Here is a 17,140-nt window from a genome sequence, read left to right on the forward strand (position 1 = left end):
TATGATCTTGGGCAATTCAATTAACATTTTCTACCTCAATTGCCTCATCTGTGAAAGGAGGATAACTGTAATATCTATCTTAAATAATCCTCAGACTATTTAATAATAAAAAATTAAAACAGTGGCTGGTATATATTAAGCACAACATTAATATTCATAATTACTATTTTTGTTTACTATTGGATCTTCAAAAGAAGTGGAATGGCAGGCACATTGTAGGATCTCAAAGAATATTTATTGAATGACTGAATGACTGGCTGCCTGAATGAACAAAGGGAGAAAGGAGCTCATCAAGATTATGTTATTCAGTGATTTTCAAATCACTTTAGATTTGGACTTCCTTTCACCACTAAAAGTATATGCAGAATGTGTAAGCCCCACAAATAAATTATATAAAAGTATAGATCCTCTAGTAGTGAGCCCCATCCTCTAGATATTCATTTACCTTCTCAGCAGCCCTTGGCTTATGTCTGCTAAAGAACTAGGGCTCAACAGAATGGAGAGTAAAATCTTAGCCCAACCACTTAAGGTCTAAGAGCTTAGAAACTTATACTAAAAGAAATCGAGTGACTTGTACAGGTTCAGGCGAATGTCCAATCTGGGTTCCAATTAAAGTCACATACGTGCCATGTGAATTATGTCTATGACATTGAGCTGCATTCCAAAATCATCCAGGAGTGCCATATCTACTCTGTTTAGTCACAGACACAACCCCAACAGCAAAATGCAAAGGAAAAATAACCTAAAATCAAAACAAACAAGAACAAGATATTTACTTCCTTTTCCTAAAAGACTATGTCTTATGATTTCCTGTTATCATACCAGAATGTGTTACCTTGTTGCTTTCTTTACTTCTTCCATTGATGCTTCAGGTTCTGAATTCATTCGACACATATTTAAGCACCTACTATGGGGCAGCTGGTTTTAAGCACTTGAGACTCATTTGCAAACAAATAGACTGGAACTCTATTAAAAAAAAAAAAAACACTGAATAAAATAAGGGTTTTCTGGGACAGTGGCAAAGAGAGATTGAAGAAATTTCCAGGATGACATTTCAAAAAAGTTCTTAGATCATGAAACACAGAAGCAAGTACTATTTTAAAAGTTAATGTGTGTTTTTCAATTAGTTTAGGTAGATCATATACATAGTACTCTTGGAAACAAACCTTTATTGAGCAAAAATAGGCCATTTTTCAGTACCTTTTATTCTTCACCACTTGACCATCGATATTATATAATGTAACCAAGATGAACAAATAGTTTGGGGAAATTTAAGACTGTATACATGACTAAGAAAATGTCCCCTAAGTAAACAAGTGTATGTTGTCATTACTCTCTATGTCTGACCAGTTTACCCTACTCTCTGGTGTCACTGATAAATTTCAACCTCTACTTCAAGTAGCACTAATTACAGTACCTGAGCTGCAAAAATAAAAGATTCCATTATAGCGAAGTTCACAAATATTATTTTAATCCAGCTATCCACACTGTACATCTAAAGCAGTAAATGTCTCCTTCACATACAGCTGTCTCAGACTTCTAATCCAGTATACTGTATGAAACAGAAATGCCTCTCAAATAGCACTTCAATGCTAAATATACGACTAAAGAATGAAAAACAAATTAGTTAGCCATAGATATTCAGTATTCAGAGATTTGAGATCACACAGAAAAACACATCCAGCTGAGTTACTCAGTTTTTCACTTTTCATCTGAGAATGTTGGCATGGGATAGACACAGTCAGCTTTAAATTAATTTAGGTCTTACACATTTTAGGCACTAGTTTACATAGTTAATGCATATTAATGCATATAAAAGAAAACACAAAGTCCAAAACCAATTCCCAACTTAGAATGAATATATCAGTACTTCAAAATAATAGAGAGAAATCAATTGTTAGTTCTGGTAGTACTCATATTAAAATAAGTTATTCCACTGGAAAGTGTGTTTGTTTCTCAGTAGGAATCGTTCGTATTCTACAAAGCATAAGTAATTCTTCACTGCTTACTGTTACAAGTACATAATAGAACTGTACTATCTACATTCAACATTTTGCTTAATTTTTTTTTTCCACATGAGGATAGTTAGGCTATGAATGTTAACTCCTCAAAAACAACATCTATTTATATAGGAGCTAATTAAAAGAAATAATAAGAAATGGCACCTTTCTTACGGACAAAAGCCACACGTTTGTAAAGCATTTTAAACCTCAGCAATTAATGGATTGAGAGAAATAAAATGCATTCATTAAACTCAAGTCATAGTACATACTAAAAAGAATTCTGTGATTAACTGTTAAAAGGAACTCCCAGAATATTTCTTAAAAATATTTATAAAGCTCTTCTATTACAAATTATTTTTGTTTTTAAACAAATAATGCAGTGAATATACCATGGTAAACTCTGCAGGATGCATAATGCTATCTATTGTTAAAGAAAAATGTGTACATTATATTCATTCAAAGCCCACTTGATCATGCCAGTATTTAAGAGAAGAAAATTGATTATATTATCATGTAGTAGAATAGGAATTTAGAGCATAGAAAAAATAATTTACAGATGAAGCTGTTCAAATTTGATTAAGATTAAGCCAAATTCTCTTTCATCATTTCATCTAAAATTTTTGGAAAAATATCAGCCTGACTCTATTTTTATTATTTCAAAAGATTCCTCAAGACATACTTTGCTAAGGTGAAATGGTGATTAACTTTCCATAGGCTCCATATGGTCTGGGAGGGAAGTTGGAGCCATGGGTGGAGGTAGGAGAGTAAACCTAAATTAAACTAAATTATCTGCTTCCCTTTCATAAATCTTTAGAGTTGGTTAGGGTTTCTGGGTACAATATGGAAATTACAAGGAATAGGACCTGGGAAATTAGCAATATTCCATCTCATCGAATTAAATGAGTTTTAGAGATGAGGAGTCAGCAGGAGCTTCAGACCTTGATCTTTTCTTTTGTCCTGGTCATTTCACCCGAAAACCCTCTAAACCATCTATAAAACTAGTTCTCTTTCTTAGGTAGCCTGTAATCTGAAAAATACTGGTAAGTGACACAGAATTACTCAGCAAGTACAATTGCTACATGAATATATCACAGTATCACTTTTACTGTTAATGATAGTTTGGCATTTCTCCAGATCACTAAATTTCTTTGAATATGTCATTGTGGTCAAAGTTGTGCCACCATATCCCAGAATTTAAGTTCATCTATTAATTACAGATCATGCCAGGATACTGTGCTCCAAATTAATTGTGGCTTGGCAGATCTAGTCTATAAAAACAATGGTTTTATATGCTTTCTACAAAATGGGTCTAACCAGCAGAAGTGAATAGATTTGGTGCAGACAAACTAACTGCATCATTTAACCAATTAATTTTAGTCTATAAGTTTGATGCTATACCCATCGTGTCAATTACTCTTGCTTATGAGGTATGTTCAGAGTATCCAAGAGTGAATTTATTTGATCAGTGGTATTCCTATGTACAGTCCCAATGTCAAAGGTTCCCACAGCCACTGATTTGTTTTAATAATACATTTGTTTTCAAAATATACAAATTGGGGTTCATTAGTTCTACATGGCTATTTTACTTTCATCAAATCCTCATTTTAAAATGTATATTATCTGCTTGCATATTTGTATTTTGGACCTCTCTTCCCATCCCACATCCCATTACCCAATTTCATACCAAAAATCACACTGAGCATTTCAAACAGCTTGATTTATAGCTTGAAGTAATTCCAGCTGACAACCATAGGGGTGTGTCTATAGAATGCCAAAAATCTAATTGTGTCAGAAATTTAGTCATTCTTCCTTGATATTTTGTCTACATCATACTAAACATATTTAAAGAATTTTGTTAATTGACTAAACCCCTGACGGAATTGCCTTGATATTATTTAGACATGGTTCTAAATAGTAATGAGAATAGCAATGAACACACTCAAATAAATAATATATTCGGATCAGTACAGATTCCAACCTTGAGGAGAGTGGCTCCAATTAACCAGCATGGACCAAAATCTTTATGATATGGTTTCAATTTGGATTCTAAGAATGCTGAGGATCCACATTTAATCATTCTCCAGCTGATTTAAAAAACAAGATCATGGAAGTACTGGATACCCAAATGAACCAGAAGAATTAAATGTTATATTGCATTTGAGTTCAAAAAAGACCAATTTAGACTGGGCAATTTACTGATGACAATGATGATGTATGACTGTGGATATCCTTTTTTTTTTTTTTTGCGGTATGCGGGCCGCTCACTGTTGTGGCCTCTCCCGTTGCGGAGCACAGGCTCCGGACGTGCAGGCTCAGCGGCCATGGCTCACGGGCCTAGCCACTCCGCAGCATGTGGGATCTTCCCGGACCGGGGCACGAACCCGCGTCCCCTGCATCGGCAGGCAGACTCTCAACCACTGTGCCACCAGGGAAGCCTGGATATCCATTTTAATTAGGTTATTGCTTAAGGATCATAATTGGCCTGGAATCTTTTGGAAAATTTGTAGACTACTATATAAAGGTACATAAAATTGTGAAAAAGTTGCATGCTTTAAAAACTTAGTATTTCCATCAAGCTTGTGGTCTAAAAAGAGTATGAAGACAATAGCAAATGGATGTTTTTTTAACACAGTTTCTTGGTATTTACAGTCATTTTTTTTCTCTATTTGCCTTCCCTTCAGTGCTGGTCAATTGTTTTCCCGGGTTTTTTTCCTCTTCGCATTCAGTACAAGGAGGCACCATCACATTCTGTCAAACAATATGGAAAAGACAATCAGGAGAGTCAAAATAAAAATGTTGAATGTAAAAATTAACATCCTAACAGAATAACTCGTGTACCTCAACAAATATCTTACAGAAGACCATGCCAGGCAGAAAATAAGTGTAAATATGTTAACACTTCTACTTCTTGAAAGCACATAAAATATTTTCCACAAAAGGCAATATTTCAAAAACTATTTTGAGAAAACTTTGGTCAAACCATTCAACTCTGATGAATCTAACCCCCAAATTAAAAATGTGTTAAGTAAAATGAATCCTAATAATTGCTATGATGTAATACGTTTGGTCAAATATAGAACAGTCCAGATAGAAGTTCAGAATTAAGCTCCTGAGTTGTTTCTTTGTTACTTGTTTTTGTGGGGGATATGTACTTCTTTCTTCTCTGCTTTCTCAAGTCTTCTTTTTATCTTCTTTGTCCTATAAAGAATATATGTATAATTTTTGTTCTCTGTTTACTTTTGTTTTGCTTCTTGGTTGCTGGGGAGGGGTGAGAACCCTCCCTTGCCCTTGTTCTTCTAGGACCTCAGCAAATCAAACCAAAAGCTTAGTGGCAGGCACAGTGGTCATGGAAAGGTCCAGAGGCAATAGGTGAAAGATGTGTCTTGTATTAGGTAATACAGCATCCCTGCTTTAGCTAAAGCAAGAGAGAAAATCATGGAACTCAATAGCTTCAAAAAGTGCTTTCTGACAATCAAAACAAACAAACAAACCAAACCAAATACCTGTGGGACAGGTTCTGATTCTGCAGTGTCATTGCTTGCAGGATTTTCTTTGTGCTTCATTGAACAGGTCGTGCTCCCCTGTAAAAGCTGCGATTGAAAATAGGTCAATGAAGTTAAATTACATGAAGGGAGGGAATAGAAAATCTCCTTTGAAATCTTCCCATTGAAAACTTCCTTCACTTTGAGACAAACTGAAAGGTCAAGCTAGGGACAAATTTATCACAACATTAGTGGGATCCCAGGGAATGGGCAAGCATTCATAGTCCATTTGGGAATCTCAGTGATGCTTATGACAGTCGGCTGCTACAACAAAGGCTCAATTACAATGGAAAGTTCTTTCTTTGCAAAAATTTTTAAAAAGGAAAGAGTTACAAAACTACTATATTCTATATCCGTGATGTGTCTAGACTCTAGGATCTAAATATGTCCATGGTCTTTATGCCTGCCGGACATCAATATTGCAAGCCAGGAAACAACTTAAACAATATGATCGTTGTAAAAAATTAATAAACTGGAATCACAATTAAATAGAGTCAGGAGACCAGAAGGGGGCACTCTCACACCTTGCAGCAATAGCAGAGACCAACAAGACAAAGAAAGACCCCTCTTCTTTCCTGGCAACAACTCAGCCCATGCAAAGCCATGAACTCTTTGTTTACTGTAGCCCTTCCAACTTTCTTTTCCCCTCTAGGAAAGAATTCTTTTTCCTTTGCCTTGTGGGCACTTGTACCTTGCTCACCATGGTTGCAGACCCAAAATTGTTAATTCTCTGCTGATCCCAAAACAAACCCATCATTGCTGAAGAAATGTCTGCCAGTCTATTTGTTTTCGGTCAACATCATCAATCTATCTAGCAAAAAACTTCAACATCTTAAAAAAGATATTTCTGGGAAGAAGATCATATATTTTACTAACCAGAAAATCTCATCTTATTAGCCTCAATCGTCTTTAAGAAAATGAATTACTGGCAGCATATTCCAGTTGCCCTTCATTTTTCATTTTAACCAAGGTTAAAATATTGAATTTTCCTTCCCGCCATCCCTCCCTTTCTTTCTTCCTTCTTCCTTAGTCTGCCTTGCCTCCCTCCTCCTTGCCTTACTGCCTCTCATTCTCCCTTCATCTCTTCCTTTTATTTTCATCTTTTTTATTTTCAACACATTTTAAAGTAACTAAAAATTGTTTAATGTAAGAATATGTACTTTTTTTAGTGATTTTTCTGTAATCCTTTCCCTGTATAAAACGTATAAAATGGAGACTGGGAGTTTAAGAGTTCATGGCCACTGTGTAGCTCTAACCTTGAACAAGTCAGTTTCTTTCTTTGAGGTCAAACAAGGAGGATACCTAAGCTGGCTTTGAACTCTAACTTTCCATAAATTCTAGGAGTGGATGATAACTAAAGAAGTTGCATATGAGATTTAACCTACTCCAATTCAAATCTGAGAGCAAAGTCATTTGCACATGCTCCCGATTCTTGCTCTACATGGCTCTTAATTGAACACTCATGTTACTTTACCCTTCTGTGTCTGTGTAATATGCTCTTTCCCTCCACCTTCATAAAAGTCTCTCTTCACTGGGAGATCCTGAAGACCAGCTACTTGTTCCCTCCCTAGCACATTTTCACCACTAGGTAGGCTCATTACACTCTCCTGCTCTAAAGGTACAATGCATTAGAAACATTAGCACACTTAATGTTTTTATATATATATGCATGTCTGGCTCTTTGATATATTGTAAGTGACTCTTTGATATATTGTAAGTTCCTTGAAGATAGAGGCTACATGTATCAGACCTAGGTCCCAGCTAGATGCTTATTAGATAGCAAGTGGTCAATATCTAATCACTTAATAAATGAATAAAACAAACATTGGCTATGAAAATATTTCAGTCCTTTAGAATTTTCATAAATGCCTGAGTTTTTCATATGAGATTTATATTTGATAAAAGCTCCAAAATGGTTGCACATAGCCCCTTCTTCAAAATAAGCCTATAGTATAGTGGAAAAGTAAGATTATAACTATAATAATAGAAATCAGTAGTGAAAACCTTGAGTGCCTTAGTCCAGAGAATTTTAGGCATCTACACAGAGGAATCTTCTATACTACCTAAGAATTTTTTTTCTTTTTATGTTGTACGGGTTTGAGTTAGGCCTAGAAACTAAAATTTCCCTGGAATATTATAATTGTTTTGTTTTTACTGTAATAATACAACTGACCTTTGTTTTTGTTATACTTGCTTTTGGCCTTGGGGAAAAAAACCTAAAATAAATGTACTAAATCAAGCTCAGAATGCAGAAAGTAACCTGCAGAGTGTAAGGTTTCCCAATATATATTTTGGAATAATGGAGTTCATAAATCACATAAGTTTGGAGAAAAAGTTTATTTGAACATTAAACAGTGGTATTTAAGGTAGTTCTTCTCAGAGCCTTTAACACACAATTTCTTAAAGCTTTCCTCTTGAATGATCTGCTCGCATAATCATATAAGGTGCTTGTTAAAAAATAATACTCCTGGGTGATAATTCAGTCCTACGAATATAGGGCTTGCATTTTTAATCAGCAATCCAGCAATTCAAATGCACAGTGAAATTTGAAATCCACTTCTTTGTAGTGTACAAATGCATTATAAATCTCTTAGGAGATATGATATAACCATTTGCCAAATCTATTTGACCCCCAAACCGTTTTTTGTGTATGAATTATTACTTGAGGTCATTGTCATGAGAAAGATACCATGGGATTTATGGTGGAGTATGTTCTTTCATTAATGGAAGCACAGCTGACTATTTGAGACAAGTCTTTGATCATGTGAACAATGAATACTTATTAAATTTCAACAATAAAGAAAATATTACATGGCTGGAAGACAGCTCCAACCTTTTTTGATATTTTGATCTTATAATGAACACAACCTTTAAATTTATTTTTTGTGTGCCTCACAGGCATTGTGGAAACTTCATGAGATGGGGTTCATAAAATTCCTAGTGTTTCTCAGAAAGGCAACAGATATAAGCACTCCTGAAGGTACACGCCTTCAAAACACTCTCTCAATTAGATAAAATTCAACCTGATGAGTATAGTGCCTATTTCTAGAAACTCAAGTAATAAAATATGAAGAATGATCAGGAAAGTCTGCACAGATTCAGCTACTTCAGTATGCAGCTCACCTATTAATTATACAGGTGACCTACAGAGGACCACAGCTGGGTCTGTAAATTATGAAATGGGATGAGCCATGAACGTATCTTTATTAAAGTGATTACATGCTCTTTCTCACATATACATCTTCCCCAGCACCACCAGAATAACCAGTTTGTTTCTGTGCTTTGGGCAACAAACTACCATCTGACAAAATGTTATATTATGGCCACAAAGGTAGGCAAAGTAACAAAAATTTAGATGAGACAAGCCCTTTTAATTATTTACCCCTGTAGGAAAAAATACATAATCCTACCATGGTGGGGCAGACTCTAATACTGGGGTTTCCTTGATAATTATCAGGAGTCACGTGCAAATGAATTTGAGTCCCAACTCCATCTCCCACTATCTCTAATAATGAACATTGAGGTTCCAAACTTTGGTATTTTACAGAAGAATAAAATTAAACACCAGTGACAAACAAATTTCGACATTAGAACAAATAAACCAACAAGCAAAACACACTGCTATTTTTCAACAATATTTCAGAAAAGAAATAACATTTTAATACTAAAATTATATAAAGGATCCAATGTCAAAAGAAATTGTTTTTGAGAGGCAGAGAGAGAGAGAGAGAAAGAGAGATTGGTTCATGGAAAATCTGCTAATATTTTGTTATTTTAATATTAAATGTCTATTTTCTACATTCCTATACTGTTGAAAACTTCATGACAGGGCAGTACTTGCCCTGCTTGGAATGATGGTAGGAAATACCAATTTAACCTCAATTTTCCCTCATTTGTAAAATGGGGATAATTCAAAATTTTGACATCAAGTGACATGATACAATGTAGGTAACTCAGCTAGGTAAATGGAGGAAAGAGCCCATCTCAGGTTAGAATTGCTTTAGCCCTTATTTGCTGTATACACTTGGGAAAGTTACTTCATCTTAAGGAGGTTCTGACTCCTTATCTGTAGGGTAGGCAAAATGATCCCTACCTGACAGGATTTTTGGAAGATTTAGATTAAATAAAACTATAGAATGGTTCCTAAAGGACTATTTTGCACATATTAGGTGCTCCTCTTATGACCTTTCTCTAAAACTTTAAAACTCAAAATACTTAATGCATAACTGGGCAACCTGAACTTTTACCAAGAAAAAATATCTCTGACAGTTAAAAAGTCCAACTCATTCTTCATATTTAATTAATATCTGGGACAAGCTGGAGGCTAAAAACAAGCATGATTTTCAGAATACTGTAAAGGAGAAAAAATGGAATTAAGTACCAAGATTTTTTGAAACATAAACACATTTTGGCTAAATTTTTCTCTCATGTTAGTCTTGTGTATGAAATGAGTTTTTTAATATTTATTACAGAATGATACTTTAGTACTGTTTTTTTGTTGTTTGTTTGTTTTTTTTGCTGTATGTGGGCCTCTCACTGTTGTGGCCTCTCCTGTTTCGGAGCACAGGCTCCGGACACGCAGGCTCAGCGGCCATGGCTCACAGGCTCAGCCGCTCCACGGCACGTGGGATCCTCCCGGACCAGGGCAGGAACCCGTGTCCCCTGCGTCGTCAGGCGGACTCTCAACCACTGCGCCACCAGGGAAGCCCTTTAGTACTGTTTTAATATTAAAAAGGGCAGAAACTAGAAAAGAAGTTCAACGATTAAAAATCTAATGCTGAATCAAAGTGATGGCTCTGAATTCAGTTAACAGAGGAATAGAGGAGTGGGAGGGAGACAGGGTCTGACACTGATGCTCCCTAACCAGGCTCCTCTAGGCAAGTCACATTACCTCTGAACCATAATTCTTCATCCTTCACACAAAATAGTTAAAATTTTGAAACATGAAGCCCTGTCTAACTTCATAGTTTTATTCATTTATTTAGTTTTAATTAATTAATGTATTTATTTATTTATTTTTGGCTGCGTTGGGTCTTTGTTGCTGAGTGCAGGCTTTCTCTAGTCGCAGTGAGCTGGGGGCTACACATCGTTGCACTGCATGGGCTTCTCATAGCGGTTGCTTCTCTTGTTACGGAGCACTGGCTCTAGGTACGCAGGCTTCAGTAGCTGTGACACGTGGGCTCAGTAGTTGTGGCTCACAGGTTCTAGAGCAACAGGCTCAGTAGTTGTGGTGCACGGGCTTAGTTGCTCCGCGGCATGTGGGATCTTCCCAGACCAGGGCTTGAACCCGTGTCCCCTGCATTGGCAGGCAGATTCTTAACCACTGTGCCACTGTGGCACATAATTTTAGATATTCATAATTTCATAATTTTAGATATTTTGGAAAAAGTAACTTCATAATTTCATAACTTATGAAACTTCATAATTTTAGATATTTTGGAAAAATATTTACAAGCATCTGTTAAGATGAGTATTTTGTTTGGTGCTGAAGGAAATGTCAATACTTTCATAGTCTCTGTCCTCAAATTGCTTATCATCTAATGCAGAATGAGAACTTTATACAAATAATCAACATGCAAGATGGACTGTGATACAGGATAAAATATGTGTATAAACCAAGTACTATGGGGACCCAGAGGTGAAAATCATTATGTCTCAGGGAAGGTAGGAGGGGTCAAAGAGTTATTGACCAATTTAACCTTTGTATTTGCACATCACTGTTTGGCAAATTTCCTTATAATAATTATTAACATGCTTACTGGGTTATTTGTATTTTCCAAATTATAAGTTAATCATTATTCTTATGGTTTCTATATGATTCCTGATAAGAAATAATAATTAAGTTAACATTTTGCATGCTTTAAATTAAGATGTTATAGGGCTTCCCTGGTGGCACAGTGGTTGAGAGTCCGCCTGCCGATGCAGGGGACACGGGTTTGTGCCCCAGTCTGGGAAGATTCCACATGCCGCGGAGCGACTAGGCCCGTGAGCCATGGCCTCTGAGCCTGTGCGTCCGGAGCCTGTGCTCCGTAACGGAAGAGGCCACAACAGTGAGAGGCCCCGTGAACCGCAAAAAAAAAAAAAAAAAAAAAAAAGAAAATTAAGATGTTATAGGAGGGTAAACATGGAAATTTATTATCTAATGTAAAAAGCAGAAATTTATTCTAAAGCCCTTATGAAACTATCTATACTTCCCATGTAATCTGGAGGCATGCCTTTTCCTTCTTAAAAAAAAACAAAACCACAGTAGCACAATGAAGAATGCCTTGTATGAAGCCAACCTTTTCAGATGGTCTGATGGAATGTAGCCCAGAATGACAATGGTATATGGTCTCTCAGCCCAATTACAGCAGGGCATGACTTGCCTAGGAAATTTTGTTAAGCTAATGTCTTCCAATGGCTCATCAGGGCATCAAGTGCCACAGAGTGAATATTGGATATAATTGCAAACTAGGACTTTTTAAATCTCTGCCAAAATTGTTTTAGCATGAAAATGGTGGCATAATTTTCTACTCACAGCTCTAGATTTACTTCCTGCACATTTTCTCCTCTCATTTCCCTGGACAGTGCTTTGCTGTTGAATAAACTCCCTTTGGTCAGGGACTTGTAAGCAGGTGTGATGGCAAGAATCTGAGCGAGGAGTGCTTCCAATGCTAAACATAAGCCGTTGCTGCCTTTCGGTTCCTCAGCACATTAAGAAAAGTTAGGTGTGTGCTACCTAGAGGAGTCAGAAACGCTGTAAAGCACATCTACATTGAATAGTAAGTCTCAATCCCTATGTGGAAATTAAAATAAAATGTTCAATGTCTTTAATTCTTGATATGCTATTAAACAATATGAGGCACGTTTGCAAACTGCAGGAAAATGGGATGAAGCAGGTACATCCTTTGCTTTCTCCCTGTGACTCCAAAATTACCATTGACGCAAAGCTGCTTTCAAAGGTTTTTTGTTTTTTTGTTTTTTTTTTTTTGCGGTACACGGGCCTCTCACTGTTGTGGCCTATCCCATCGCGGAGCACAGGCTCCGGACGCGCAGGCTCAGGGGCTATGGTTCACGGGCCCAGCCACTCCGCAGCATGTGGGATCTTCCCGGACCGGGGCACGAACCCATGTCCCCTGCATCGGCAGGCGGACTCTCAACCACTGCGCCACCAAGGAAGCCCTCAAAGGAATTTAAACATTTCCAAAACCGATAGTCCAATACGCTGTTAAGCTTTTGGTAATCCATTTCAAGTTTTCTATGTCTACTAAGAAAAGGGTCAAGAAATCCAGTGGCGATTTTCCTAGGTGACCCTGCCTGGCTGCATAGGGCAGGAAGTGGAACAAACCCACAAAGCTATCTAAGAATATGCATGGTCTCTAATTCCAAGTTTAGGACCTTGTGCATACAAGATATTGAGACCTTGAGTATGAAAATTGCAGAGCAGCTTTTTTAGACTGAACTAATAAGGACATCCATGATAAAACTGAACACTGTATTTATTATCTATGATATACAATCATCATGATAAACCTGTAAGAAATCAACATTAAAGTTTCTCAAAATATTTAACAGGAAATATTGACGGAAGAAAATCTAGCTGGGTTTATTCAAATGATACACATTCTTGGGCTCTGTCCCAGATCTACTGACGAATAATTGGTGGGAGTGGAGCCTTACCACAAGCAGTTTTACAGGCTAACCTGATGAGTCATAGGCAGGCAAAAGTTTGAAAATCACTGACGTCTATTTTATAGAAAAGGGATCTGAATAACAAAAGCACTTGCCATACTGACGTGTTAGGAAACAGCAAAGTGGTAAATTCCAGGCTTTCTCTACCATGTTCTTTAGTCTAGGGTATGATCAACAGGAATGAAAATGAATCACCTTTGCTATTTATTTACTAAGCGATTGCATGTGTTCCCATCAGCACTCAGTGAGGTTGCTGATGATTATAGAATCCTGCAATACAATGGGATGATCCCATGATAGTTCTTTTCCTCTACTCTAATGCTTCATTTCCTGACTACGTTCCAGAATGGTTGTTTTTCATTATTCAGTCATATAATATACTATATTCTCTATTCTAGGCTAATTCTATTTTCAGATGCTTTTCACTGAGTTCACTTTTATTTTTGACTGAAATATTCTTCTCCTTATAGTTGTTTCCACCAGCTGCATCTGTTTCTGTCCTGGACAGTAAAAGTGAATAAGACTAGATTTTTTTAATGATGGCCGTTCTAACTGGTATGAGGTGATACCTCATTGTAGTTTTGATTTGCATTTCTCTAATAATTAGCTGTGTTGAGCATTTTTCATGTGTCCGTTGGCCATCTGTATGTCTTCTTTGGAGAAATGTCTACTTAGGTCTTCTGCCCATTTTTCAATTGGGATGTTCGTTTGTTTGTTTTTGTTATTGAGTTATATGACTTGTTGGTACACTTTGGAAAATAAGCCCCTGTTGATTGCATCATTTGCAAATGTTTTCTCCCAGTCAGGAGGTTGTCTTTTTGTTTTGTTTATGATTTCCTTTGCTGTACAAAAGCCTGTAAGTTTGATTAGGTCACATTTGTTTATTTTTACTTTTATTTCTATTGTCTTGGGAGACTGACCTAAGAAAATATTGGTACAATTTATGTCAGAGAATGTTTTGCCTATGTTCTCTTCTAAGAGTTTTATGGTGTCATGTTTTGTATGTAAGTCTTTAAGCCATTTTTGAGTTTATTTTTGCATGTGGTGTGAGGGTGTGTTCTAACTTCATTGATTTACATGCAGCTGTCCAGCTTTCCCAGCACCACTTGTTGAAGAGACTATCTTTTCTCCTGTATTTTCTTGCCTCCTTTGTAGAAGATTAATTGACTGTAGGTGTGTGGGTTTATTTCTGAGCTCTCTATTCTGTTCCATTGATCCAAATGTCTGTTTTTGTGCCAATGCCATGCTGTTTTGATTACAGTACCTTTGTAGCATTGTCTGAAGTCTGGGAGGGTTATACAGCCTTATTTATAATATCCAAGACATGGAAACAACCTAAGTTTCTAGGTGAATAAAGTATTATATATAGAGGAATATATATGTATATGAATATTATTCAGACATAAAAAAGGAAGGAAATCCTGCCATTTGTTACAACATGGATAAACACTGAGGGGATTATGCTAAGTGAAATAAATCAGGAAAAAAAGACAAATAACATTATCTCACTTACATATATGAAATCAAACAAAATAAAATAAACCCATAGAAACAGAGCAGATGGGTAGTTGTCGGGGGCATGTGGGGGGATTGGGAAAGTAGGTGAAGGTGGTCAAAGGGTATAAACTTCCAATTATAAGATGGATAAGTTCTGGGAATATAAGGTACACCTTAGTGACTATAGTTAACAATACTGTATTGTATATTTGAAAGTTGCTGAGAGAGTAGATTTTAAATGTTCTCACCACACACACACAAATTAACTGTGTAAGAAGATGGATGTGTTAACTAACCTTATTATGGTTATCATTTCACAATATATAGATATAGAATATCACTACTTTGTGTACCTTAACCTTACATAGTGTAATGTGTCAATTATATTTTAATAAACTGGGAAAGAATTAGAAGTATTATAAAAGCAAGAAAAATACACAGTCTGAGGAGATAAAAAAGCAATAAAGCCAGATTCAGAAATGGCAAATGTTTTGGAAGTATCAGACTGGGAGTTTAAAAATAACTGTGGCTGATATGCTAAGGGCTCTAAGGGGAAAAGTGGACAAAATGCATGAACAAATGGGTAATATAAGCAGAAGATGGAAAAAATCTAAGGATCAAATGGAAATGCTAAAAATAAAGCAAAAAAAACACTAACAGAAATGAAGACTGCCTTTGATGAGCTCATCAATATTCTGGACATTGCCCACTGAAAAAATTCAGTGAACTTGAAGACAGGTTGATAGAAAGGTACCAAACAGATGCAAAGATAAAAGGGTTTAAACAATGGACAGAATGTCCAGAATTGTAAAACAATTAGAAAACCTGCAATGTAGAGGTAATGGAAATACTAGAAGGATAAGAAAATAACAGAGGACATATTTGAAGTAAGAATGGTGAGAGTTCCCCAAAGGTAATGACAGAACTCAATCACAAATCCTGGAAGATTAGAAAAACAAAATTACATCTAGGCATGTCATCAAACTGCAGAAAACCACAGAGACATATTGAAAGAATCAAAAAGTGAAAACTTAACTACAGAGAAATAAGGATAGGAATTACTTCAGACTTCTACTTAAAAACAATTTAAGCAAGAAAAGATTGAAGTGAAATATTTAGTGTTAAAAAATTGAAATATTATCCAGTAAAATTATCCTTCAAAAGTGAAGAAAAAATAAAGATCTCAGAAAAACAAAAACTGAGGGAATTTGTCACCAGTATACCTGCCTTTCAAGAAAAGTTCTTCAGACAGGAGGAAATGATATAGTTCAGAAACCCTGATCTACAAAAAGAGAGGAAGAGTGTTCTAGAAGGAATAAGTGGACGTAAAATAATGTTTTTATTTATCTTGTTCTTAACTGATGAAATGAATAACAGTCTGTTCAAAATGACAATAGCAACAATGTATTTGGTAATTACAGCTTATGGTTAAGTGAAATGAATGACAGCAATGTTATAATAGAGGAACTGGAAATACTCTCTATATACTCTCTGTATAAGGTTCTTTCACAACCCATGAAAGATGTGATAAATCCAAAACAGTTACAAATTATGACAGACATCAATCCAACTATATAAATATTCACTTTAAATATGAAGGGTCTAAATATATCAATAAAAGACAGGGATTGTAAGAGGGGATAAGAGAAGAGCACACAACTAGATGTTGTATATAAGAAATCAACTTTAAATATAAGGACACAGATTGATTAAAAGTTAAGGGACTCAGAAAGATATTCCATGCTAATATTAATCAAAAGAAAGTTGGAGTAGCCATATTAATTTAGGCAAAGCCAACTTCAGACCAAGAAAAATATCAGGGATAAAGAGGGACATTTGTATAATAATACAGGGGCCAATTCTACAAAAAATATAACAATTCTTAACATGATTGCACCTAACAACAGAATGTCAAGATACATGAGTCAAAAACTGATAGAACGGCAAGGAGAAATAGACCAAACAACTATTACAGATTAAGGCTTCAACACTCTCTGTCAATAGTGGACATATCAAGCAGGGAGAAAACCTCTAAGAATATAGTTGATCTGAACAACACTGCAGATAAAGTGGATCTAATTGACATTTATGGAATACTTCATCAGACAAGAGGGGAATACACATTCTTCTCAAAGTCACATGGAACATTTACCAAGATAGACTGCATTCTGGGCCATAAAATACATTTGAAAAAATGTAGAGTATGCCATCAGACTGCAATGGAACTAAACTAGAAATAAATTACAGAAAGACGGCTGATTGCTATATGGAACTCTCTGAGCTATTGCTCAATTACTCTGTAAATCTAAAACTGTACTAAAAAAACTTAATTACTTTTTAAAAGACACCATTAAGAAAATGAAAAGATAAGAAACATATGGAGAGAAATGTTTTCAAATCATATATTTGGTAAAGGATTTATATCCA

The 17,140-nt window shown here is 35.8% G+C and overlaps 1 protein-coding gene across 4 annotated transcripts in view; it reads right to left on the reverse strand.

The window, feature by feature from the left end:
• Window positions 1–1,443: 1,443 nt before the first annotated feature.
• LUZP2 (leucine zipper protein 2) overlaps window positions 1,444–17,140 on the reverse strand; it is a 449,267-nt gene continuing 433,570 nt past the window's right edge. For all 4 annotated transcript variants that reach the window (XM_067749585.1, XM_067749587.1, XM_067749584.1 and 1 more), the window contains 2 exons: window positions 5,507–5,593; window positions 1,444–4,751 (listed from right to left, as the gene is read on the reverse strand). In XM_067749585.1, the coding sequence (XP_067605686.1) occupies window positions 4,653–4,751; window positions 5,507–5,593 (186 nt within the window). In that variant the 3' untranslated portion in view covers window positions 1,444–4,652. The remainder of the gene's footprint in view (window positions 4,752–5,506; window positions 5,594–17,140) is intronic.

Source organism: Pseudorca crassidens, chromosome 9 (genome assembly GCF_039906515.1).
Source record: "Pseudorca crassidens isolate mPseCra1 chromosome 9, mPseCra1.hap1, whole genome shotgun sequence".
NCBI classification, from domain to species: domain Eukaryota; kingdom Metazoa; phylum Chordata; class Mammalia; order Artiodactyla; family Delphinidae; genus Pseudorca; species Pseudorca crassidens.